Source organism: Streptopelia decaocto (genome assembly GCF_964273445.1).
Source record: "Streptopelia decaocto genome assembly, chromosome: 1".
Classification (NCBI taxonomy): domain Eukaryota; kingdom Metazoa; phylum Chordata; class Aves; order Columbiformes; family Columbidae; genus Streptopelia; species Streptopelia decaocto.
This window is the reverse complement of record NC_138663.1, coordinates 188,102,348-188,129,310: the sequence shown is the minus strand read 5'-3', so window position 1 is coordinate 188,129,310 and position 26,963 is coordinate 188,102,348. Positions and strand designations below refer to the sequence as shown.

The 26,963-nt window shown below is 36.8% G+C and overlaps 1 protein-coding gene across 4 annotated transcripts in view; it reads left to right on the top strand.

Annotated features, from left to right (window-relative positions):
• The window catches only part of PDS5B (PDS5 cohesin associated factor B), a 104,542-nt gene extending 79,888 nt beyond the window's left edge, over nucleotides 1-24,654 (top strand). For 2 of the 4 annotated variants that reach the window (XM_082047194.1, XM_082047195.1), the window contains exons 24-35: nucleotides 361-484; nucleotides 6,437-6,641; nucleotides 11,004-11,118; nucleotides 11,486-11,618; nucleotides 12,419-12,538; nucleotides 12,856-12,918; nucleotides 14,550-14,695; nucleotides 15,191-15,296; nucleotides 19,411-19,856; nucleotides 19,949-20,050; nucleotides 22,949-23,090; nucleotides 23,761-24,654. In XM_082047194.1, the coding sequence (XP_081903320.1) occupies nucleotides 361-484; nucleotides 6,437-6,641; nucleotides 11,004-11,118; nucleotides 11,486-11,618; nucleotides 12,419-12,538; nucleotides 12,856-12,918; nucleotides 14,550-14,695; nucleotides 15,191-15,296; nucleotides 19,411-19,856; nucleotides 19,949-20,050; nucleotides 22,949-23,090; nucleotides 23,761-23,796 (1,738 nt within the window). In that variant the 3' untranslated portion in view covers nucleotides 23,797-24,654. The remainder of the gene's footprint in view (nucleotides 1-360; nucleotides 485-6,436; nucleotides 6,642-11,003; nucleotides 11,119-11,485; nucleotides 11,619-12,418; nucleotides 12,539-12,855; nucleotides 12,919-14,549; nucleotides 14,696-15,190; nucleotides 15,297-19,410; nucleotides 19,857-19,948; nucleotides 20,051-22,948; nucleotides 23,091-23,760) is intronic. The other 2 variants (XM_082047196.1, XM_082047197.1) reach the window with 2 other exon arrangements.
• The last annotated feature ends 2,309 nt before the right edge of the window (nucleotides 24,655-26,963 follow it).

The window sequence follows — 26,963 nt, the reverse complement described above, 5'->3', positions numbered from 1 at the left end:
GATTATTTATCCCCAGGTGCAAGATGCTACACTTGCCTTTGTTGAACTTCATTAGGTTCCTCTCCACCCAGCTCTTCAGCCTGTCCAGATCTTGCTGAATGGCAGCACAGCCTTCTGGTGTGTCACCTACTCCTCCCAGTTTCGTATAATCAGAAAACTTGGTGACATGGAAATTACTTTTGATTTGAAGTTTTTCTGCTGTTGTTTTGGGGGAACTGGGGCAGTGAAATCCATGTAAACTTTTCCTTCTTTTTAAAGTGCCTGCTTTTCAACAATGCAAAGTCTTTGGGATTTGTTTAAGTCAAATAATTATGTAATATTTACTAATTAACCTTTGTATTCCATGTGCTTGTTTTTCAGTAAACCTGATATGTCTCGGTTGAGGCTGGCTGCAGGGAATGCTATTGTGAAGTTGGCACAAGAACCTTGTTACCATGAAATCATCACCTTAGAACAGTACCAGCTGTGTGCACTAGCCATAAATGTAAGGAAATTAGGTGGGATTTATGGGTTACCAGCAAACGTATGAATATATTTGTTTGTTCTGTATGTTGTGTATATTTCTGCTAATCTGCTGTTATGCAAAACATTCAGCCTTGGCATGAGTTTATTTTCCTGCTACACAGTCTTGAAAACTGATTTGGGTTGAGAATTAGATCTATAGTACTAGGCTTCCCAATGGGGGAATGCTAATTTAAAGTAGTGAAATACTAGAATATTGATAAACCAAATAATTCAGTATTGATTTAAAGTAATATCCCAGCTGCATTATGACATTATTAAAAGTTGAAATTAGATGATATAAAGTTTGTTGGACTATGATGACAGCAGTGACTGTGGCTTCTTGATACTTGGATGGAATATATTTGGAATGCAGAGGTCTGCAAAGAAATTTGAAATCATTTAAATATTAGAAGAGATAGGGAGAGAATTCTTAGTGGATGGTGGAATTTTCATCCTCACTTTCTGCATGTGAGCCCACAGTAGCAGAAAGGAAATAACTTTCAAATTGTAAGTAGACTATATATAGAAATCATCTGTGTTTCTGTCTTGCAGACTTTGCAAATTCTACAGAAATTGATTCCCACCCCAAGAGTAGGACAACTAATGTTGGTGTTACTTGTGTAACTGCTGATATTCTCCTGACTTTACAAAACTCAAGAAATCCTCTGGAAGGAATCCCTTCCAGAAGATATCTTCAGTAATAACGATATTCCGTTCTAGACCTTAATTCCTCTCACTGGCTAAAGCTTTAGAAGCTGCAACCCATTTTAAATGTCAGAAGATCTGAAAATGGCATTAAATATTAGAAAATACAAAGTATAGCTCCTGGTTTGATACTTAATTTTCAAATTAACAATATCGTTTTAAGTTCTTAAGTTGTTTGGAGTTGCTTGCAGTTGGGCTAGAAAAATCATTCATATACCAGAATAAGACAACCTGTATTAGTCTTCTATATTGTTTTAACAATGTTTATGAGGATTTGAAGCCTCTGTATTTCTATGGAAATGAGCCTTTACTCAGTTCCAAGATTCTATGAAGAACAAGAGAAGCAAAACAAAACTTAAAATTACTTAAGTGGGTGAAATCTAATAAAAATGCAGCAGAAATTCAGTGGTAATAACCAAAGATCTATACACCCAAAGTGAGGACTGATACTTTCCAGTTTTCCTATTCCAAGATGTGATGGAAATGTTAGTCTCATGTCAAAATGAGTTTTAAAGATTTTTACAATTCAGAACAAAATTCGTAGAGAGGAAGACAGCCACTTGCTGTAATGACAAATAAGGTCTGTCTCTCTTCCTGAAAGGATACTCGATCCAGATAATGTCATGCCAGATGAACCTTGCCAATATATTGTTTGTATTTTCTGATTTTTTTTCTGATACCAGTGATCAAAATCTGTTAATTTTTTGGGTCATTTTGCTCCTGTGGCTTTTTTTTTTATTGCTAAATGTTCACCTTGCAGTTCTTTATTCAGAATTTGCATTCAGTGTTTTAATGGCCTTTTCAGTATCCTGGGTGCAAGCTCATTGCCCTCTGTTTCATCACTATCACTCACTTTATTTTTGCTTCTTGTTTTGCAGCTGTATCAGTCTTAACTGTCTGTGGATATTGATAACAGATCTGTTGTCACCTATTTTTGCTGTCTTTGGGTCTTAATGCTTACATCTCTTCACTTTTTGAAAGGGAATTTTGAGAGATGAGAAATAAATTGGAAAAATATAATACAGTCATCAACATTTATAAACAAGTTAGTATAACATCTTACTATAGAGTAGTTTGTGTCAAAAGGGATCTCTCAAGATCATCTCACTCCAAACAACCCCACTGTAGGCAGGGACATCTTCTACTAGACCAGGTTATTCAAAGCCTCATCCAACCTGACCTTGAACACCTCCAATAATGGGGCATCCACAACTTTTCTGGGCAACCTGTTCCAGTGCCTTCCCACCCTTATTGTAAAAAATGTCTTTCTTTTGTCTATTCTGAATCTAAGCTCTTTCAATTTAAAAACATTACCCCTTGTCCTGTCAATACAGTCTTTCTGTCTTTCTTACAAGCTCCCTTTGTATACTGAAAGGCTGCAATAAGGTGTCCCTGGAGTCTTCTCCTCCAGGCTGAACAACCCCAACTCTCAGCCTTTACTCATAGGAGAGGTGTTCCAGCCCTTTGACCATTTTCATGGCCCTCCTCCGGACCTCTAGAGACAAGAGAGGTTCATGTCTGTCTTGTAATGGAGACCCCAGAGCTGGATTCTGTATTCCAGATAGGGGTCTCATGAGAGCAGATTAGAGGGGGAGAAGATCACCTTGCTCAGCCTGCTGGCCATGCTTCTTTATATGGAGCCCAAGATCTGGATCACTTTCTGGGCTGCAAGCGCACAGTGCTGCTGGCCATGCTTCTTTATATGGAGCCCAAGATCTGGATCACTTTCTGGGCTGCAAGTGCACAGTGCTGCTGGCCATGCTTCTTTATATGGAGCCCAAGATCTGGATCACTTTCTGGGCTGCAAGCGCACATTGCTAGCTCATGGCCAGTTTTTTAATCCCCAGTATTCCCAAGTCCTTCTCTGCAGTGCTGCTCTCAATCCCTTCATCCCCCAGCCTGCATTGATACCAGGAGTTGCCCTGACCCATGTGCAGGACCTTGCATTTGGCCTTGTTGAACCTTGTGAATTTCACATGGGCCCGCTCCTCCAACCTGTCAAGGTCCCTCTGGATGGCATCACTTCCCTCTGGTGTATCAACTGTACCACTTGGTGTCATCCACAAACTTGCTGAGCGTGCCTTCAGTACCACTACCTGTGTCTTTACTAAAGATATCGAACAGTACTGGTCCCAGTACAGACCTCTGAGAGATACCACTTGTTACTGATCTCCATTTGGACACTGAGCTGTTGACTGCAATTCTTTGAATGTGGCTGTCTGGCCAATTCCTTATCCATTGAATATTCTATCTATGAAAGACTTATCTCTCCAATTTAGAGACCAGAATGTTGTGTGGGACCGTGTCAAAGGCCTTACAGAACTCCAGGGAAATGCCATCAGTTGCTCATCCCTTATCCACCAACACAATCACTCCATTGTAAAAGGCCACTAATTATAAGGCACATTTTGTCCTTTGTGAAGCCATGTTTGTTGTCAGTAATCACATCACTGTCATCCATATGCCTTGACATAGCTTCCAGGAGAACCTGTTTCACTATAGCACCATTTTTGTCACTTTTTCTCCTCGTTTATCGAATTTTTTTTTTCCTCTTTTTTTTTTTTTTTCCCCCTCCCTTTTGTGAGCTTCTTACTTGTTTACTTAGATTGTAAGTACAGGACAGGTTTTTGAATACTTATAAATAACTTTTTTAGATCTCGAGGTTTTCTGCAGTTTCCATTCTTTCTGCCAAGCTTTTGAGTTCAGAATAGTTTCAGTGACTTTTGCACTTCTAAGTGGTACTGTATTAATCTCCTATGGAAACCGTCTGTATACTTGTTTTTGAGATATTTGCCTATATATATATGCACGCATGTATGGTTATGCTTAGACCATTTAGTATTAGAATCCATTTCTTGATGGTAGACACTTGTTATTCTAAAAGTTTATTTCTTTTTAACACTTACCAAGTCTAGCCATAAATCAGAACATTCAAGTGACATCAATGGCAACACCGGTATTATGCAATTTAATTTATGGCAATTTTTTTTAAGTAGACAGATCAGGAAGCAGATTAAACAAAAGGAAAAGTTTTTAATTTTTAAGGTCTATAATGGTTGCACAGGTTCTGCTGTGGTTCTGTGCTGGCTATTTTTTTTTCTGAGACTTCTCTTTTGTAATGTGTAATGACTAGAGTGCAAAATACATAATTAAGTGTTGCTAATTGCCATGTTAAGGTCACACTGGCAAACATAGACTTTATGATGATTAAATGCGTGTAGTTTTAGTAATTTTAAAATAAGTTATGTATATGTTTGGCCAAACCTGTAAGCTCACCAGCAGTTAAGTTCTTTGATCTGCAGAAAAAGTTTTGAAGTCAGCAGAATTTCATATTGCAATGGAACAGAAAACAGTTGAGTGTAGTGTTAAGTACTTCAGTGCTTAACAGGCTTTAAGACCAGATTTAAGATCTAATAAGCTTTGCTGTTGAAAATGCAATTTTAATTGTATTTAGAATAATCTTCTAGGTTGTTTAAGTTTCATTTGTTTAAAAACAACCCCAAAACTTCTTCAGTCTCCTTTCTCAACTATGAGGGTGCTTCAGTTGTTTAAGCAAGTCTTTGTCCATTTTCAAGAATCAGATTTTGTCTAAAGGGATACATGCTGCTTTGCAAATATAGTTTTCAAAATACTTTTAAATTGTGGATGTCTGATGAATTGGGATTAAATTCAGAGAAGCAGATCTGTAAAACTGGGCTAATGCATGGGGTTTAATTGTATGTTATAAAAAAAATGTAGAACTTGGTTTAGTCCTCTCTCTTCTCAGTGAGCTAGTGTAAGTGAACTGAATGTATGGTTACTCTCAATATTAAAAGATAAATAAAAATCCAGTTTGTTACACAACACCATCAGTAACAATGAATTATACCTTCCTTTGAGTCCAAGAGGACATATTTCCCTTTCAAAACACCAACTAGGCACAGGGCTCTTCAAAGCTTTGAAAAGGTTTTAGACTCCGGTGATGTTACTGAGCAGGACAAGAGGCCTCTGTCTTAGAGAGGCAATAGATTTTGAGTAGGCTTCACAGTTTGGGTTTGAGTCTCTGGTTATTTAACTCTGGCTCCAGCAGGCATTTCAGGGTTTCAGTCCATAGAGGAAGGATTGATTAATTTCTTCTGGGTTTAATTTTTGGGTGGAGGAAGAGGGAGGCTTGTTTTATCTAGTGCGTGATCTCTTTTGATGCCATGTGCGAACTGAGCACAGTCAGCGTTACCACTGACGAGGTGTTGTCTCTGCGCTGCCTGTTGGCTGGAAACCATCTACGGTCTGTCTTGTTTCCTAACTGTCGTTTGACTAAAATAGTTGTTTATTCCTCTTATTTTTTTTTCCTTCATATTTAGAGATAACAAATCTTTCCTCTGGACCTTTTTTTGGCAGGTTAAATTTATGCCAGGCTGTTTTGGTGGCCTCATTTACCATATGCTTTTCTGTATGTTTTCTTGTACCTGTTTTCCACACCTGCTTCTGCTAACTGTCCTTGGCCTGTGTTACTAAATAATTTGTGATATATTGAATGATGTCTTAAAATATGTAGGTTGTTATTTTCATACAGAGAATTTTAAAGGTCATGTATGCTCTGGAAAGATGTTGCTTAATAAATTGTAGAAGTACATTTACCACCTTCATATTATTTTAGTTTGTGTTTTTAGCAGCTACTAGACATAGGTTGTTCTGTGCTCAGTCATAGCTTATAATTTTCCACAGTATAATGGAGATGCTTGGTACTCTGTTAAGTGTTTGACCGTATCTGGTCATTCTGTTGAATTTTTTTCAGTTTCTAATATTAATGGCTTGATGAAAATATGTGAAATCACAGTAGTAAAATCAGCACAGTGGTTACTAGTGGCTAAACACTGTTTCAGTGCAGATCATTGACTTTGACGCCACAAAGCAAGTGGTCCTGTTGTAAACAATTTCATTAACTCCATGCCTCAGTACTATGGTGAATTACACCTTGAGTCCTGAGTGTGGTATCTTCTGTACAGTTTCTGAACCTTAACTCTTTTTCCGATCTTTAGGAAACCTTCAGCTGATTAATTGAATTAATTGCTCTGAATGGACATTAAAAAACATTCTCAAAATTGCTATTTTTCTGTGGCTGCAAGTCTTGAAAGAGATTTTGGAATATTTAGCCTGGCTTCCATGTTTAATTTCACAGTCTGCATTTCTTTTAGAAAAAGTTTACTGTTACTTTTTTTTGTTTTTTGCCTTTTGTTTTTTTTAATAGGATGAATGTTACCAAGTGAGACAAATATTTGCTCAGAAACTTCACAAAGGCCTTTCTAGACTACGGCTGCCACTAGAATATATGGCTATTTGTGCACTGTGTGCAAAAGATCCAGTGAAAGAGAGAAGAGCTCATGCTAGGCAGTGCCTTGTGAAGAACATAAATGTCAGAAGGGAATATCTGAAGCAACATGCAGCAGTCAGTGGTAAGAGAAGTCCCTTTTTGGTAAAAGTGCTATAGTTCAAATGTAAATGTGAGCAGGTTGTGAAAATATTGATGGTTTTCTGGTTTTATACATGGAATGGCTGTAAATTTCACTTAGAGGTATCTAATAAAAACTGAAAATAGAGTCCAGCTTTTCTTTTGATTTTAACAGGCACTTCTGAGATCTCTTCAGTTATGTTAAAAGCTGTGCAAATGTTTATGCCTAAGTATATTGGAAGTGAAGTAGTTTTTCAGGCAGTTACGTGTACTGTTTGAACTTAATGGTTAATTATGTTGTAAGTGAAGTGCCAGTGATTAATTTTACTTCAGTAATTAATAATATGCAACCTTAATGACATAAATGCTGTACTAAATTGACTGTCTTTGAGCTGCTATATTGAGTAGCTTCTTGTCTTACGCTGGCATATTTGTAGGCACTTCAGGATGAGTTTATGCAATTCTTTCTTCCCAGTGACAGCAGTCTGATTGTGGGAATGCTTTGTAATTTATTATGGACTAATGTTAGCTATTTTTCAGTTATAAAATCAGTTGTTTTCCCTTTTGACTTACTCAAAGCTACACACATACAGTATGACAACACTAGTATATGGTCAGATGAAAAAGTAGACCTTTATGAAGAGCTATGGGGATTTTTAATAAGTTTTGAAAGTTTTATTTCTTTGAAAGATTACTGGGGGTTTGGCCTTTGTGAAATTAAGGGGATTTTTTCATCCCGTTTTAGGATAGACCAGACCTGTTTTATGAATCTGATCTCACAGATTCTGTCAGATAACTCATTTCCTTCTGCATTTATGAATCATAGACTTTATATTAGCCATGTCAACCTGTGTGTGTGTGTGTTAGTCCCCTTACCCTTTGATGAGAGAATAAGTCTGCAGATAAATCCTTTTGCATATTGTTAATTAGACTTAAAAGAAAAAAAAGAGCAGTGCTTTTCTTCCTCCTCAATAACATGTAAAAAAGAAAAATCCGTTGAATAAATGCCTTTAAGTCATTCTTAGAGTATTCCTTTTGAAAGTTGAAAACTTTTTAGTTATGTAGGAGAAAAATATAACAGTTCTCATATGATTAAAAGTAATTGCTGATTTAATAACTTTATGAAGATAGATGCTGCAAAGTTCCTGCAGAAATGAGGAGGCGCGTAGATGTGCATTCTATGTTTTATCCAGTAGGACCTCAAAGGGTGCCTGATGAGGGGGAAGTTGGTGTGTTTTGGTTGGTTGGTTTTCCTAGCTGAAAGATTTACCTTGAGTGTTGCCATTGATTTGATATGTACTGTAATCTGTGAGGAGTCTGGATTAAATATAGATTACATGATTTTTTGAGGATTACATTTTTAACTTTGTGACATTCAGATTTACCAGTCTGAGCTTTTAACAAATAAAATATCTTGAACTATTTACATCTTATAAGATCATTATTGCAGTAGTACAGCTGAAGCTCTATCCTGGTAAGATCGTATGATTTACATGTGTTATGCGTCACCTTCTGTCATTCTCCCAGCTGGCCATGCAGTAACTCAGGGTAACAGCAATAGTACCTCCTTCAAAAAACTTTCACAAAAAACTGGAGCTGAGAATCTGCATCCTTGACTAATGCAGCTATTTTTCTGAACCTATAAGCGTGTGATTTTGTGTTTTGTTTTGTTTTGTTTTGTTTTTTTCCTTGAAAACTTAGTACAAGTGAGGAGGATATCTTTCAGATATTTTGGGCAATTTCAGCATTTGTTGAAAAGATGCTAAATTTTCGTGTACCTTGCCTAAGGAAAACTTATTAAGGATGGGTACCAGACAGTAAAATGCTCTTTTCCTCTACACTGACCTTTTACAGGCTGGCAGGAATTATTCTCAGGCCTCTTAAACTCCCTAAATGTTATTCAGAGTGTTGTGTATCTGTTACAAGTTTCATTTGGGTAGAGACTTGTGTCTTGCATAGGAATCTCTGTTTTCTAAGGCTGGGCTTATACTTGCAAGTCATTAAGTGGAAAAAATCCAAGAGTAAAGGTTAATTGTTTTAACCAGTTCATTCTCTAAATGCTCATAAAGGCCCCTCCTGAGGGTTCTTGGCACATTCTAGTTTGAAGTGCTGGTAGTTACTGTCTGTAAAGCCACCCCACATTTCGGATTGTGTCTTCGTTAGGGATGAAGAGAGAATGTTTAAATACTAATTTTTGTCATGACAGGGGTTGAATATAGTATGTGTCAGTATTTGTTCTTTTCCTGTTTTGTCTGGTTCTGGTTCACTTTGTTTTTCAGACCCAGTTGGAATTATTACTATAGTTATATTAGAAATTGTACAAGGCAGGAAGTTAATGAAACACTGAGTTCATGAGCTCATGATGAGCATTCTATTGAAGTTGCTAATTAATACAAATAATAGCGGGTTGGTTTGCCTGGGACATGTCTAAAGCAAGCCAATTTTGCTAGTGTTCTGAAATCATAATTACGTTCTTTTTCTTCCCTGCCATGTCTTTATTTTTTTATTTAGTTATGCAAACAGCTGCTGGCTAAAGTGCAGGACAGTGCTTGAAGAAACAGAGAATGTTTTTAAAGTTAAAAGTGGAATGTCAATTGAAACACATTAAAAACTGCTTTGCAAAATACACGGGATTTAAATTACATAAATATAACTTGAAATAGAAGTGGGGTGAATATGTTGTTTCTTTCGAACTTTATGATGGCTTACAGTCTACATAGTAGCGAGATTTCTCTTGATAATTAACTGCGTCAACTGCAGTGGCTGTCTGGAAGCATATCCTTGAGACTTGACAGCACTACCTTCTGTGAGCCTGTATTAATTTTGAATGCTTCCCCTGCTATTATGAATGAATCCAAATATTTTATGTAGGCTGTGCATTATCCCTATTTATGGAGACCTTTAAGAATGAGAGAGATTGGGTCAGACTTGATTTATGCATGGTAGTTGTATAGATGAGGTTCTTAGGGACATGATTTAGTGACAGTGTTAGGTTAATGGTTGGACTCAATGATCTCAAGGGTCTCTTCCAACCAAAATGATTCGATTCTATTATTTAGTCTTGTGAAACCTACAGTAATGAGCTATTTGATTTGATGTGCACAGTATTTGTCAAGCACATCTCATATTAATACATACAGCAGTGAAAAAAAGTCCATGTTCTAATGTATTTTAGAATGGTTTTCAAACATGATTATATATAATGATTTACAGATGTTTGGACTTCTTATTCATAACCTAATATGGTATAGTTAAAAGCTTACAGAAAGACGATTTTCCAGACTTGGTCATGGCTTTCATGACCACTCACTAGCTCAGATTTTTTTTTTTTTTCTTTTTTTCAAAAGCCAATCCAGGAATTTGCCTCCTTCCTTCATATGTCCATTCAGGTGGTCATCCACAGGCATGTTAACATTATGATTTTGCATTTGCCACAAGCACTCAATATCAGATGTTTGTACTGTAGTAACATACGTTGAATACTTGTGTGCCTTCCTTGCCTGTGACTCTGCCTGTTGCATGGGGACAGGTTTAATACTTTGTGTGCTGTGCACCCTCCAGTTCCTCAGTCATTAGGCTAAAGAAAACAGCGTGGACATTTTCTGCAAAATGCTTTTTGACTTTTGGTGTACGACTTGTCATTTTGTCCTTGCCCAACCATCATGATGTAGGAAAGATGTTCTCCCGCAGTCCTTGCTTAGGACTACTTACAAATCTCAAAGGATGCTAGAAAAGGTTTTGAATGTTTTGATGTCATAGCTGAGTTGTGTTGCTCTGTTCAGGTGGTACAGAGCCTTTCAAACTCAGTCCACTATTACTTTGTTATAGCTTTCATGTTACCTCCTATCCCTTCTTTAAACAGAAAAAGTAGGCTGTGGGTTTGGCGAGCATTGTGGCAATTTGACTGCAAAGCTTCTGCAAAGGGCAGTTTTTCTGTTCTGTTGACAGCAAGGCTGTACACCACAGTGTCCAAAGAAGGAATGGTAGCTGATCCTGCAATTGGGCTGGTCTCACATCTTGCAGTTAACATGGATTTTGTGATCTATCCTTACTTCTGTTTTTCAAAGTCTTTGAGTAGAGGCTTTGAAATGAGGAAAGGGTTTGGAGTGGGGGGGGATGGCTGTAGCTGTATTCTCAAGGTAGCTAGAAAATATGCAGCCCTGAGTGAAAGATACTTAAAATCTTAATTTTTTGCATGCAGGAAACATCTGCACAGCAACCATGAGATGCAACATCATAAAGAAGTGATAAGCTGATAGTGTGTGTGCCTATACTTAATGTACACTAACCTCAAATTTTGCTCTGTAGCAGAAAAGTGTATATCTTGATATGGCATCTTCTGACACATCTTTCTTCTGCTTTTCAGAGAAACTGTTGTCACTTCTACCAGAGTATGTTGTTCCTTATACTATCCATCTTCTAGCTCATGACCCTGATTATGTCAAAGTCCAGGACATCGAACAACTCAAGGACATAAAAGAGTAAGGCTGCTTTTAGTAGTGTTTCTTTCTAGGGTTAAAGCAACTTCAGTTTATTCTAAGTGAAATTTTAGTTCATTGCAGTACCCTGATACACTGTCCAGTGCGTGTACTAATGGCAGTTATTCCTGCAAAATATTGTGAGATATAGTATATATGCTTTTTTTAATACTCTGCGATATCTTACAGAGGAACCTTCACCTTCTGCTCATCCTACCTTCATTTCTTTTTTTCTAAAGAATTGGTTTCCCAGAGTTAGACTGGTTCACATCCATAAAACTAGTAAAACCTGGAGTAAAACACTTTCTCAAATGTGCTTTTTTAAAGAATTACTTTTTTATTCATGAGGAGTACTGCATTTCTCCTTTAGGTGCCTGTGGTTCATACTGGAAATATTGATGGCTAAAAATGAAAACAACAGTCATGCATTTATCAGAAAAATGGTAGAAAATATCAAACAGACTAAGGATGCTCAAGGACCAGATGATGCAAAAATGAATGAAGTAGGTGATACGTTTTGATTGGAAATTGCATTTAATTCTGGCCTGCTTCTGAAAATGAGTTGGTTTTTGTTTACACACCAGCTTTCAAATGTTTTTCAATAGGATTTTATGTGGGAGATGATACTGTTTATGCTCTGATGATTATATTTGTTCTAGTTTAGATGACAGTTATTTTCCCGTGCTTCAGTAGCTCTTGCACATTTGCAAGGAAGTTGTAATATCTGCAGTCCTTCTGTTTCTGCCTCAGTAAGATTATTAAATGCTAATTTTAATTATACGTAAGCTACAATTTTTAGTGTTTAAATCATGCACTAAAGTGCTTTGTAATATTTCCTTTTAAAAGTGCAAGAGTAAGCTTAGTATAGGAAGAAAAATAGATGCATTAGATGTCTGCAGTGTGTATTGTGTAGTGAATGTATTAAATCAATTCCTGAACTTGTTTTTGAGGTTTTTGCATCACATAATGTATAGATTTGTCACTTTTCTGCCTCTCCCACAGAAATTTTAGCTTTGTCTTGGAAAGCATGGCATACAGAATTCCACACTAAGTGTGGAGAGATCATGAAAACTCTCTCTCTTTAACTGCTGGGCTTGCAGCGCTTTTGTATTTTACTCCTATATTTTAGTACCCTGTGATACAGGGTGTAAGATGCAGGCTGATGTTAAATGTTTAAGATGATTGCTTTTAAACTGTGAGTTCTTGTAGTTCTCTGCTCAAAAGATACTGTCTTTTGTCAAGATTTGCGATGAGCTTCTGAAATGTTACTTGTTTGGGGTTTTTTTAATTTTATTATTTACAGAAACTCTACACAGTTTGTGATGTAGCAATGAATATCATTATGTCGAAGAGTACAACATACAGTTTGGAATCCCCTAAAGACCCTGTACTTCCAGCCAGATATTTCACTCAACCTGACAAGGTATACCTTGGCATTTGTGGGGGTTTTTTTTGAGATGTCTGTTTCAGTCTTTGTTAGTTGTAATTCAAGGGGTTTTTTCAGTAGTTCTTGTAACTTCAGACTCCTCCCTATTACAATGTAGTTGACAATGTATGTATATGTTTTAGTAAATATTTAGATATGTGTACACACACTGATTTCTCCCCCTCCCCAACCCTACCACAAGACATTGCTTTTCAGGTTTAAAATTTCAAAACCAAAAATGATGTACAGAAAATACATATCTTGTTCATTGATCATTGTTCTGATTTCCTGCCACCTGCCTCCTTTCTTTCCAGAATTTCAGTAACACCAAAAATTATCTTCCTCCAGAAATGAAGTCTTTTTTCACTCCTGGAAAGGTGTGTATGCTGAGGGGGTTTGGCGCTTTTGGTGTTGTGCTTGTGGCTTTGATTGTGGTTTTGGGGCTTTTGTTGTGGTTTTTGTTCATTTTTTATTTGGGGGGGGTTGGGGGTATTTGTTTTTTAAGAAAACTAACATGTAGTTAATGAAACACTTCAAGTTTAAGAAATACATAGTTTCTGCCCAAAGGGTTTATATGCCAAAGGTTAGTAAACAAGTGGACAGAAAGAGACAGGTAGAAGGGGAAACTGCTCCTGTTTGTGCTGGGTTGGTGGTAATACTGGGCAAATCTGTTGTCTTTAAAAAGAGAGAGTCCAAAAAAAAAACCCATAATATTTGACAAGCTTGCAAAGTGCTTCACCTTTTTTTCCCGTAGAAGACTACACTTTTGTATATGAAGTGACAGCTATGGAAAATTCTTAATATAAATTATTTTTTAAATCATATAAGTTAATCTTTGGCAAAGCTGAATACCATTTTACAGTATCTTAGATAACTGACTGTTCTATGGTTATGTTAATTTATCTTTCTAATACGCTTTGTATTGAACGGCAATGTTTTTTCTTCACTAAAACTGAAGTCAGGTGCTCTTTAGAATTAAGTTAAAATCTAGTAAAGGGAAAAGACAAATTGTGGTTTTAATCTGGATGAATGTGTCCTGTTCTAGATTACAGGAGAACATTCATTTGCTACGTTGCAAAATAAATAAAAGCGCAGCATCTTTATTACTCTTATTTTTGCTAATGAAGCATTGGCCATGAGCTAGCAATTTATTAATGGAGGAGGAATGCAAGTTAGGAAAATACACATACATACAGGAGCATCTTTTTGATTAGAAGTTGAAAGCCAACATTTATTGATTTGAATATATCGTGGTTTTGTGCATTTGAGTATTTGAACTCTGGATTAGAGATTCACTTCTTACTAAGGACATGGGTGTTACTGCGTAGAGGTTTATTCTCTTTAGGAATAACTGAACTCTTCCAGCTCTCTCAAAAGTTAGTATGAGCTGGTGGAGGTATTTGGCATGTCTGAAAGATAATCCACTTAAATGAATAACCTAAAGCTCACCAGTATCTGGAAATTGTGGCATCTATTGAAAGCCTAACGTTTTTAAATCTCTGTGTGAAGCATCAGAATCTTCTCCTCAATATTTGGTTTTTGAGGCTCTTACTCATTCATTCCCAGTTGAAACCAGTTTGCCCTTACAGCTAAGCCAGTTTAATGGCTTCTTTGCTTAAAGGGCTGTCCTACTGCTATTTCAGGTTTGCCAGATGTTTATCTGATCCAAATGGTGAGCTGGTTCAGGCAGCTAGATCAGCAGAAAGCAAACTGCACAAGAAGTCCTGAAGTGGCTTAGTGCAAGGTCAGGTGAGCACCCAATACAACCAGTGAGAAGGGAAATTAATATAAGGATAGAGAGAAGAATACTGTAGGCAGCAAGCGATTTGATTACAGCTTTGTCAGCTTCCTTCTGGTGTCTGTTGTAATTTTCAGATGAAAATGTTTATATCTTTGTGTTAAGATATTGATTGCAGAAAGTGGAATCTGTGAATATATTAAGCATAGTACATGTTAACAATATCTAAACGTGTAGCTTAAAATAAAGGAAATGTATTTTTGGTTTCAGCCCAAAGCAGCCAATGTTCTTGGAGCAGTTAATAAGCCTCTTTCGTCAGCAGGCAAGCAGTCTCAATCCAAATCTTCACGAATGGAAACTGTAAGCAATGCCAGCAGCAGTTCAAATCCAAGCTCTCCAGGAAGGATCAAAGGGAGGTTGGTAGACAACAAAGGAGCTTTGATATTTCAAGTATTTGTAATGGAAACTTTGAATATTTCTGTAATGTTTTCTAAGTGAGTAACAGAATTCTAATATCTTATTTTGAACTAAATTTATAGTACTGTGATGGTATAACTGAAACCATGAATTTGACTTTCTAACCCCAGAAATAAATTTACTTAAAAAACCCAACCAAACAAACAACCCACAAAAACCCAAAACAACAACAACAAAAACACAAAAAAACCCAGAATCAAATAATCTTTGTCCTGAGGCTTAGATTTTCTGGTTTGTAATATGTGATGGCTACAGTAGCCAGAATGAAAGGTTCTTTCTGCCAGATTGCTCATGGTTTACGAATAGATTTCTTCTGAAGATTGTCATTCTTTATATATTTTTATTTATATATACGTATATATACATATATATATATATTAAAAATTGCTTGCTGTATTATAGTAAGGAGGAGAACAAATGTTTATTCTTTCTAGGCTTGACAGTACTGAAATGGACCACAGTGAAAATGAAGAATTCACGCTGACTTCACCTTTACCAGGGAAGAAAACTGACAAAAGGGACGACTCTGATCTTGTAAGGGTGAGCTGCTTGGTTGCATTGCAGATGTTTCATTTTAAGTCACCTTTAAAATAAAAATTAATGTGATCGTACTTCATATCATTCAAGAAAATAGCTGAAACGTGAAACTCAGTTGATGTTATAAACTACTGGAAAGTGTGTTTAGAGTTGGATATGAAAATGCAATGAAAAAAGGTTCCGTTTGTCTGGTTTTCATGTGTACAGCACATGCATAGGTATCTTTGCTTCATACTGACAGCTCCTGTAAGCTCTCAAGATTACCAGTGATTTGCAGGACATTGATACTACTGACAGGGGTAGATTCTGCTAGAGCTATGTTGATGAGAATTACTCTGCAATTTGTCTCATTCTCAGGATTTGTTGATGAAGCGTTCAGGTCATTGTTCAAGTTGATAGCTTCCTTGGACTTCTGTTCCCCAATATACCGTAGAGATCTTATTTTTGTATTCTTGATGTTTGCCTGAAATACAGACTTGGGAGAAATAATTTGATTAGTTTTGATAATGATCAACTATACTGGAGTTTTGGGGGAGCAGTTTAACCTGTCTGAAATTTTAGATTGCCTTCTGAGATGGTAAAATCTGTATCATACATGGTTTCTTGCTTGTATTTAGCGAAGTGGTAACACCTCATTACAGAGTTCGTGCATCATATTTCTTGCTTTTTTTCATACTGTCCCATCACTGGTGCTAAAGCATGCTCTCCTTTTCCAGCCAGATGTGTTTGTCTTTCAGCAGCTGTAGGGAATAGCAACTGCGTGTTCTCTGGTTAACTAGAATACCAAGAGGGCTTCACAGTTTGACATTGAATTTAGAAGTTCAAGGGAGAGTTGTCTGAATAGCCACATGGATTCTTGCACACAACTTGCACTGCATTGAAGGCAGGAAAATACTTGGTTCTGAATGCCGCGTGTCACAAGTGGAAGTTGCAGCATGATTTTAAAGTTGTTTGATTGTGCGTAACATGATCTTCGACAGGCTTTTAGGACAGAGTGAGCTACCTGATACAAATACAATCCAATATGATGTAAAAGAGTCGTAATGATTAACAATCACATTGTCTGTGTTGTAAGCTAAACAGACTGTTGTGTGCGAACAGTGAACCCCAAGGGGTAGCAGAATGGTGTCATTGCTGTGCTCTTTTACAATGTTGGGATCATTTGGGTGAAATTACATGTGTCTGGCTCAGGGAGAGGTTTTAGTGAATGACCACTAACCAAGGCCTTGTGAGCGTGGTAGGCCTTTGAAAACAGTAGCCATGTCCCTACTAATTCTTAGTAATGGATTTATGTATTTCTGTAGATCAGTAATGCTAAAGGTTCCTAATGAAGATATAAAAATTATTTGAATACTCAGATGTGGTGCTTTAATATGTTAATGAAATTATAAACAGGCTAAATTTTGTCTCAAGCAGTATTTACACGTGTCAAAATACAGAAAAATAAACCACCAAAGAAAATTATAATTGGATTGTAATTCTAAGAACAGCTCAGATAATAAGAGTTTCACATACCACTAGCAAATTTTGGTTCCTTGTGCCTTAACAGTTGGCAATCTATAAATTTAATAGTATTTGGGATATGCATGAAAAAGTAGTAATACAAATAAGATCGAACTTGTTATGGTTGGATTTTATAGAATGCATTAAGGATGTCCTATATCTGATGTCACTGCTGCTTTATGTTTTGACTGTCTCTGATATTTCTCTATTCTCCCATTATGTCAGTCTGTTGCATTTTTTCTGGGTTGCTTGGGACATAAGCTGCTGACTAGTAAAAATGCCCCCAAATTTTTGCTTGCCTTGAAGTGTGAATAACCATCTTATGCTGTGATATCTTGTGGGAAAAGCAAACCGGCTTGTTACAAAACTAGAAAAATCCAGAATCTCCTGTCAAAAACCAACCAAACAAAAAAAGCCCACTTCTGATGCTTCCTGGATTGATATGCCATTTCAGCTAAAAACCTTGACAAGCCTGGGAGTCCAAACCAGCTGCTGGCATGCAATTCATGTTTAGGAGCATTGGGTTGAATTGGTAACCAAGAAAGCTAAGTGATAAAGCAAATACAGTTCAGTATTTTGAGTACTTTTGAGGGCATTTGTATTTCACTTTGAATATGTAAGCAAGCTGCTTAAGGTCATTGATTCAGAATTTCTTTTTTTGGATCTGAGGAGCAAACATTATCTGAGAAGCAGAATTTTAATTGGGAAGCAGAAAGTCCATGTTTTAAAGATGTCACTATTCAGTATATTTGTCTAGTTTATATCCTAGAGTAACATGTTAATTCTAAGGCTGGGGGATACAGTTTAACCTGAGGGATAAACTTTACTTTGAAACTTGCCTACAACTACTTACCTGGTAAAAGCAGCTGCAATGACAGATGCCCACAGTCACTGCAAAAAACAAACAAAACTGGGAATAACAAGGATGTTGCTGATCTAGATCAACAGTTTTGTCACTGGAGTCATGAACTAGCAGGAGATAGCATAATTGTTGAAACATTTTTTTAAATTTTCTTCTGGTGTAATTCTTTGTCCTTCGATTTCTTTTGCCTTTTTCCTCATATCCTTTGTAGCTTTTCTTTCTGCTATTCTTAACCAGGGGTTATGGATAAAGTGTAAGCTGATTTCCATCTTATGTCACAAGGTAGATCTGAAGGAAAAAAAAATTAAATCTGGTTTTAAATGGCATAACTCATTACGTAGATCAAATTTCAATGTAGCAAATCCTAGTGAGTGAGTGTTTATATGTGTTGAAATACAATGATGTTAGTTTGAAAACTAACTAATGTTAGTATGGAACTTAAATACTGTTAATATTTGGACTTGTGGACCAGTTATGGTCTCCATGAAATCATAGAATGTCCTGAGTTGGAAGGACCCACAAGGATCATCATGTCCAACTCTTGTCCCTGCACATGACAACCCCACAGTTCACACCATGTGTCTGAGGGTGCTGTCCAGTCTCCTCTTGAACACTGTCAGGCTTGGGGCCGTGACACCTCCCTGGGAGCCTGTTCCAGTGCTCCACCACCCTCTGGGGGAAGAACCTTTTCTAAATGTCCAGCCTAAACCTCCCCTGGCACATCTTCCTGCCATTCCCTCAGATGGGAAGTGGGTGCATTTTTGTTTTTTTCCCCAGGGGTAGGGGTTTGTTAGAGCCATCCTTCGGGCTTTAATAGCTGCCTTTTGAAATATTTTCACTATTTATGGCTCTTTACTGTGCAGTTTAGACAACTAGAGAATGGAGAGGTCAAGGAATAGTTTATGTTCTAAAAGCTTGTGATTTCAGAAAAGACAATAGTTTTTAAATGAAAGAGGCTAGGTTTAGAATGGACATAAGGAAGACATTTTTTACAGTGAGGATGGGAAGACACTGGAACAGGCTGCCTAGAGAAGCTGTCAATGCCCCATCACTAGAGGTGTTCAAGGTCAGGTTGGATGAGGCTTTGAATATCCTGGTCTAGTGGAAGGTGTTCCTGCCCACAGCAGGCTGTTTGGAATGAGAGGATCTTTAGAAATCTCTTCTGACCCAAACTGGCTTTTTTTACTGCACAGAGCAAATGTTGAGTCTTAGTGCAGCTCTGACAACAGTGCTATGGTAGCTACCACTAATTCCTGTGCTTCCTTCTGCAGTTATAAACACAGGTTGCCCACCATCTTCTGTATTAGTACCTTGCTGCTGCCAGCATAGGAGCCAGGCATGACCACCCTGCAGCTGACAACAGAGCTGAAGCCACAACTTCACAATTCCCATGCTCTTTATTCCATTTTCCGATTGATAAAAATGCAGTTATAGATATTCTAGCCAATTGTGTTAGACACAGCTGAAGATACAAATGAGGCAGACCTTATATGCTTTATATTTTAAATGCTCACCCTTGAAATAATCTTTCTGTCTTGTCTGGAATTTTATATGAATGCATGTGTTCACACTTCTGCAAAGGTTTTTGAAATGGATGTGGTAGACAATCTTGGTAGACAATCTTAGTAGACCACTTGCATAACTCGAAGACTCGTTGTCTTGTTGGGGGAAGTTTCTGTAGCTTTTTTGTATGTGACAGTTTAATATTGCAGTTTATTTTTTTAATTTAAAGACGTAATCTTACATTTTCAGTCAGAGATGGAGAAGCCTAGAGGAAGGAAGAAAGCAGCTATCACAGATTCAGAAGAGAAACTAAGCATAGATGACCTGAATAAACTAGGTCAAGAGCAGAAACTTAGAGGTAGTCAACGGGGAAGGAAGAGACCTGCAGTTGTTACAGAATCTGATGAAACACAATGGCAAGAGGAAAAAAGGCTAAAAGAAGACGTAATAGAAAGTGAGGATGAACAGAATAGTCCACCAAAGAAAGGGAGAAGAGGACGCCCTCCCAAAGCAAATAATGGGGGAACACCAAAGGAAGAACCAGTAGCAAAGTCATCAAAAAGGAACAAAAAAAAACAACCACCAGCAGCTGCAGCAGAAGAGGAGGAGGAGGAGGAAGAAAGGCAAACTGAAAACATTGAACAAAAGCCCAAAGGCGGCAGACAAAACAGGACACAGAAAAGAACACAGCAGAGGTGAGTCTGTCTTCATGTAAGCTGCATTTTTTTTAATCCTTGGACATCAGTTATAATTTGATACTTTGCAATTTGGGTCTTCCTCAAAACAGCGCAGAATCATCTGAAACTAGTACAGTTGAATCAGCACAGTCTACGCCACAGAACAGACGAGGAAGGTCATCAAAAACACCACCATCACAGCAAAAAAAAGTGTAAGTGGTGAATATTTTCTGAATTTGTGTTTAGTGAAAATTAAAAACATGCCTCTGTGCCCCCAAACAATCAGTTACTGAAAATATTTCAGAATACTTTAATTGACAGTTAAGAAAATAAAATGTCATTGCTGTTTCTAAAATGCTTTCCCTAGCTGCTTCTCCTAGAGCATCTCAAACCAGAGTGAGAAGCTGCGAGTAAGCTGAATGTGCCCAGGTAGCATATATGTAGCTTTGCTCTTCTAGGAGTACAATCAGTAAAGTACCTGAGTGCCTTGAAGACAGGGCTTGTTAGGACTTCAAGGGGCAAACAGTGCTCCCATTTGTTTTGAATAGAGAGGAATAATCTGGTGAAACAGTATTGTAGAGAATTAAATTTATTCTGATTCTCCTTAAATTGACATTCACTTTCTAATTTGTGGCTTTCTTATTACCTACTTGAATCATATCCAAAGGAATAAAATGTGCTGCAATCTATGAGGGCTAGTAGCTCTTGACAATTCTGAGGTATATCAAGCTCTAAAATAAAGGTCAGCTCTGCAACCAGTTTCGTTTTCTTGTGCCTAATGTGGGAAACTTCAGGTATCTCTACTTTTTCTGTACATGTATATGCAATATATGTAAAGCAGAGGTGTACAAGTGGACAGGACTTATTGGCCCACTGCTATCAAACTGCAGCTCATGAAACAGATACTTTTCCAGAACTTGGTGATAAATTCCTTAGGGCAATATTTACACGCATCTTCAGGCTCTCCTATTACTCTGTTTTTCTAGCTTCCGAGCTTAGTTAGCATCGTGTTGATCTTCTGGCAGCTTAATGTACCAGTTTGCCTGTCCCCAGAGATCTTTGCCTGAACAAACTTGTGTCCTCAATTCAAATTCTAGTTTCACACCATATCACATGTTCTGGCATTTTGCAGGCACAGTATCCCAGCCTTTCCAGTGTTCTGTTTTCCTGCCCCAGGTCAGACCTCTCCGTAACCAGAAACACAGCTCCCAACACTATGTTGGTCACTACAGAAGTTACTGCTACTTACACAGTGAAACAGGAGCTGGAAACCGCTACTGCCGTTCAGGGGAGACTTGCCAACAAGTTCTTGTTGGGTGATGTGCCATGTGGCATTTGTCAAAGTTGCACTTTAGGAAATACTTAAGTAGCTTCTGATTCACTTCTCAGGGAAATCGGTGAACTCAGTGCGTTTCTTTACCCCATTTTAAACAAAGTAAACTGTATCAGTACACATGATCAATAACAGGCATAGCTCTCATTTGTGTGTACGTGCATTGTTCCTGCCATGAGGAGCCCAAGTGAGTTTTTTCAGGGTTCAGATTTGTTGTACGTTCTAGATATCATACAAAACAAAAAAAAAGTGTGGGTTTTTTTTTATTTTTTTTGTGGTCAGACCACCCAAATTTTGACTGCCCTTTTTGCAAATCTGCAAGTAAAATATGAGACCGCAGTAATTCCTCAGTCTTTAACGTGCGTTGTGGTCCGACCTTTCTCACTTTTCTACATATACATGTACAGCAGTTTGAACTGAAGGGAACTGATGGACTAAGCAGTGCTGTGTGCCACAAAATAGAATATATTTAATGCAAATGCTTAAAGCTCTCTGAGCTCCTTGGAGATGAATTTGGCATAAGAATTTGGGATTTCACCTATGAGGTGATAACGTATAACCTATTTGTGATAGCTAATTGGATTACCAGTTAGCACATGTGAACTGGCTTATTTGTGTAAAATGTGAAGGAGATAAACCTAGCTTGTGAATAATTCCTCTATTTCCTTTTCACTTCTCTTGCTTCTGTCAGTCTTGGAAGGCTTGACTTGGGCTCATCTCTATTATTTCTCAGAAGGATGTCATGTTGGTTGGTTGGTGCTGAAATCCCCGCTATAGTATAATTAGTATATGCAATTCAGAGATTTTATTTTGTACGGATTTTAGTGTGGTACTCAGGACTGAAAATTCTCACCACACGTATGGTTTACTGTCAGAGGACAGTTGTTTTGGAGCTGTATGCCCCCACTGGGGATTGAAGTGTGTTAGTTATCTACCAGGAACAGAGTTTCTGGTTTAATTTCATCCAAAAAGTCACCCAGTCTGGGTGCACCAAGACTTGCATCAGCAGTAAGCAGGATGATTCAGTTGTTTGATTCTGAACTGTGCCAATGACTCAAACCAAAATGGCAATGTGGATACAGCTGGGTAGTTTTTGATACATACCTAGTTGGCTTTTTTTTTGTTTAAGGTATGGGGGTGACTAGTTCTTATTTTAAACAAGCAAGTGCTTTTTGATTGTGGTTCAGCTCCCATGACTAACACAGACAATTATAGATATTGTTGAGTGATTATTCTTGGTTATCCTGATTAAGGTGTTGTTATCCTGGTTATCCCTCACTCTTAGTATCAGCTAGCTTGGAAAATTTGCATTGACGTTCAATATAGTGTTACTTTCATAAATAGCAAGATGGGTTCTTCTAGGTATGTAAAAATACAGATGCAGTTATTCAAATTTTCTTGTGTATTAACTCCTATAGGAGTAAAGTACACCTATTCATGTAATTGAATAGAAGGGAGAAAAAAAAGTATTCAGTCTCTGGCTCTTTGGCTTTTCCTGTTCACTGGTTACTGTTGTGTCTACCTTCTTTGGCCAGTATTCTCATGTCTGTAGAGGTGAAAATTATACTCCTAACACTCTGTTCTGGAAGAATTTGGTCTTCAATTCTGTTGTCCAGCCTCCTTGTCCCACTTCGGTGTAGGAGTATAAGACAGTATAATATAACACTAAATTTTAATACTGCTGTTCTTGTAAAATAGAATACTTGCTCTCATATGTTTTATATGTGTGCAGATCTATACACTGTGAAACTGATCTTTATTTTTCTTCTGATTTTAGCCGGGCGGGACGTTCCAAACAAGCAGCCAGTAAAGAGAATGAATCTAGCGAAGAGATGGACGTATTTCAGAGTAGTTCACCTGTCAGTGATGACATTCCCCAGGAAGAAGTAATGGAAGAAGAGGAAGTTTCCACAATCAACGTAAGTGAAATGCCTGAGATTTCCTTTGAGTGTCTTTGTGGTGTCCTCTGTGTATTCGCGTTCAGAGAATGACTTCTTATCTCAGAACTTAACCTTCCTCCTTTAAAATGAACGAGGTGGTTGTCACCTCCACTGTTGTGTAGTGATGCTGCACTGGAGCTTCCCAGAGAAGCTGCTTTTCTTAGACAATGTCAGTTTTTGTCAAGCATCTTAAATGTTCTGTTCTGTATAGCCTTTGTATCTGTCTGCCTGAGTTGTGTAGTACCTCATAGGAATTATTTTCCAAGTAACTGATGCCCCTTCTTCTCAGCTAGATTATAATAGTGAATAATGTTTCCTTACACAAAACAGGAGCACAGAATGAATAGTACTGGAAAATAAGTATGGAATCTTGGAGCGGAATCCTAAACCAATTTATTCCTCTTGCCAGCTTATGCAAATATGTTAAAATTAATTTATTTTTCTATTTGTTCCATACAAATACATTAGTAATGTTAGTAGTGATACTAAAAATGTAACTGTGAATGCCTTCACACTTTTGGACACATCTGACACTGTATACAGTTACTCAAACATTATTGTGAGACTAAGCATTGTTTCCGTTATAAAATGTATCTATTATTGATTTTATTTTCACAATTTTAATGTAAAAACATTTTTCTTTAAACAGGTTCGTCGCAGAACTTCCAAAAGGGAAAGGCGATGAGTGAGCAAGTAGTTATCAGCCTTCCAGCTGAAAGCTTTGAAGAATGCTTTTAATGTAAAGCTTGAGACTGAATGAAGCTGTTAGTGCACAAATGGGGTTGCTGAAAAAAAGACACAACCTATTGTACTTTTACTGCCCCTGCATTTGCAGTCCCTAGGTCACAAGCTTTAGCCACACACATGTTGATATCATTAACTGTGGATTTTTGTGAAGTGTAATGTGCGCTGGCTTTGTAGACATATGAACTAAAGAAGAAAACTGTAAATAGTTCTTTTTTTAATGTTTCTGACTTCTAAAGTGCTTGTATAGCTTTTATCTGCGGCTTTAAACTGACAGTACCCTACTGTTTATTTGATCTATTGATTTAAATAAGAACAGAGTTTGTTGAAAATTGATCTCAAGCAATATCTGTCAGTGTTCGTATTTGTACTCTTGTTGACATTTAACTGTGAAAAAGAAATCAGTTGAACAAATAGTGCCACTTTCTTTTGCCACTATTTGTTGAGAAGCAGAAGAAAAAAATAGCCTTTGTTTCCTTCTTGAATCTAACCTAGTGTTTACCTTTAGGCACTCACCTATCATCAGAGGTGCCTCATTACTTTCTTTTACAGTTGAACAATGTTGGATAGAATAATACAAGAGATGCAAATTGTGAAAGAAGTTGTTTGACTTGTTTTACACCTCAGTATTGATGCCAGGCTTTTCTGGACTTCTAGTGGCATTGAAAATTCAAAAAGGATTTAAAATATTTTAATTTTAAAAGTGTGTTGTTAAATAATGTACTGAATACCCTACCCATTTTATCTTCCCCTATCAGTTTTTATTAATCTACTGTATCAATAAAATTCTGTAACTGAGTTTTTAATAGTCTAGTATGTTAATGTGTATAGATATTTCCTTCTGAACATGATGTTCACAAAGAGCAAATTATTACTACATTATAATATGAAATCTGATATATAAACATTAGTGAAAATACAGTTCTTATTACAATGTAAAGTTAATCACAAAGAAAAATTTTATTGATGCAGTGTGTCTTTATAAAGCTGTTCTTGAGAGCCAAGTGTTTTGTATTTTATAGTGAAGTTGCATGTTTATGACAAATGTGCTGAAAATGGGATGTAATGTTTTTTTGGAAACTCGTATCTAGCAGTAGTATATGGTAGGTCGCCTCATGAGAGAACCTTCTATTGAGAGTTTATTGTACCTTTTTTGTTTGGTTTTGGTACTTGAGCCAAATTTTTTTGGTATGAAGAGCTACGTTTTGGTTGAATAACGAGCTGTTGATTATCGCGGTCAAAGTATTCAAGATTTGAATGGAGCTCCATTTTTATTTTGTGCTACCACAGAGAAGTTGGGGTTTTTTGTTGTTTTGTTTTGGGTTTTTTTTTTGTATAATCTGCAAAAAAAAAAAAAAAAAAAAAAGAAACAAAATACTTAAAGCAGTATCCTGTATGCAGTTTTACAGTTTACACACTGTGTCTTTGAACCAAAATGTGTAGGTTACTACACTATGCTTAGCCAAGCACATACTAATAACTTGAGGTGCTGTTCTCCCTCTGGTGCCCTACAGTTGACAATATGTGAAAAAATCAGTTTCTCACTTGGGAAAAAATTATTTCATTGAATAACTGAGCATTTTCATATAATACTTCAATAATTAAGTTATAGTTACAAGGTGGCCTGTAAAGATTAGAGGAAAGGATAATAGTAAAACATGGATTTACCTATTTCCAAACTATAAGATGCCTAGTAAAGAAACCTTTAAAATGTTTTCATTATGCATTTTTTTTGGTACCAGTGAAAAAAGTTATTATAAAAATCAGATTATTCTGACTCAGCTGAACTTCTACCCCCTCCAGTACTCAGCTTTTCAACATTTATACCTATATATATGGGAGAAATGCTGCCTAAAAAGGCAATTGTGGGTGATTTTAATTGACTTGGAAATAGTTGGCACAATGGAACTGGCTTACTTATGCTTCAGCAGTGCAAATACAAGTTGTTGGGATTTTTTTATGGTATAAAATGATTGAAAGCTAGCTTTATATTTTCCTCTTTGACAGAATTGCACTGAAAACATTTATGGTTGATGTACCTTTAAATCCATTTTATACAAAAAATATGAAAAATTGATGCTGAAACTGCTGCAGACTCTTGAGGCTTTTTGTGCATAAACATGGCTAGGTTAAACTTCATCGAATATTGATGCACATTACTGATCATAATGTTTAATGTAAATTTAAACTATAGTTTTGCAATTTATATGTTGATTTCTTGGGTTATAATGTGTAATTCATTATTTCTTGAGAAACAGGCACAGCAAATACTTCATTCTTATATTCAAACCTCTGCTGAGTTCATTCTCATCTCATATAAAGAAAATGATTATTTTATGTACTAACATTTTGAGATCTGCGTACAGTAGCTACAGTAGAGTATAATTATGTATAAAAGATAAATTGCTAACATTCAGTTAGCATGCTCTTCTGCAATGATAATGTTAAGTTTATAAAGATGTACTGTATTACATTAAAAGATCAAATTGAACCCACTGTAACAAGTTCCAGTATGAAATTTTTGTGAGATTACCGAAGTATCTTGCTGTACTGAGCAGCAAATTAAGCTTATTTGTGTTACATTTCCTTTTCTTGCTGCAGTGCAACAGGAAACTTTCAGTGATCTGTAGTTGAAATGCAAACAGTTATTCTAATCTTGATACTAGTGTTGAGGATTAATTCATTTTGGTTCCAGAAGCACGGGGTTTTTCACTTGCCAGCAACTGATGCAGTTAGTATTTAGGGCTGGCTAATCAGCTAATAGGAAGGAAACGTGAAATTGCTCCAAAGTTCTAGCATGAGTACACCTCTTCCACCTGGGATAATTAGATTCCTGTGTTAACTACACTTGGCTCTGCCAATTGACTTCATTTTCTAACAGAATTGAACCCTTTTCCAGATATTTTGACACTTTCTGTTTTGACATTTCAATCTATGTAAGAAAAGACCAACACATTAGAGTTTACAAAAAAGCATTTGCATTAAGACATTTCCAATGAAAATGAATATGCTCAACTTGTGAGTAAATTGCAAAAAACTTGAAGATTAAATACTTCATTCTGAAATAGTGTTTGTCATCTGATATTCTAAAAAATACCCCATCGCACT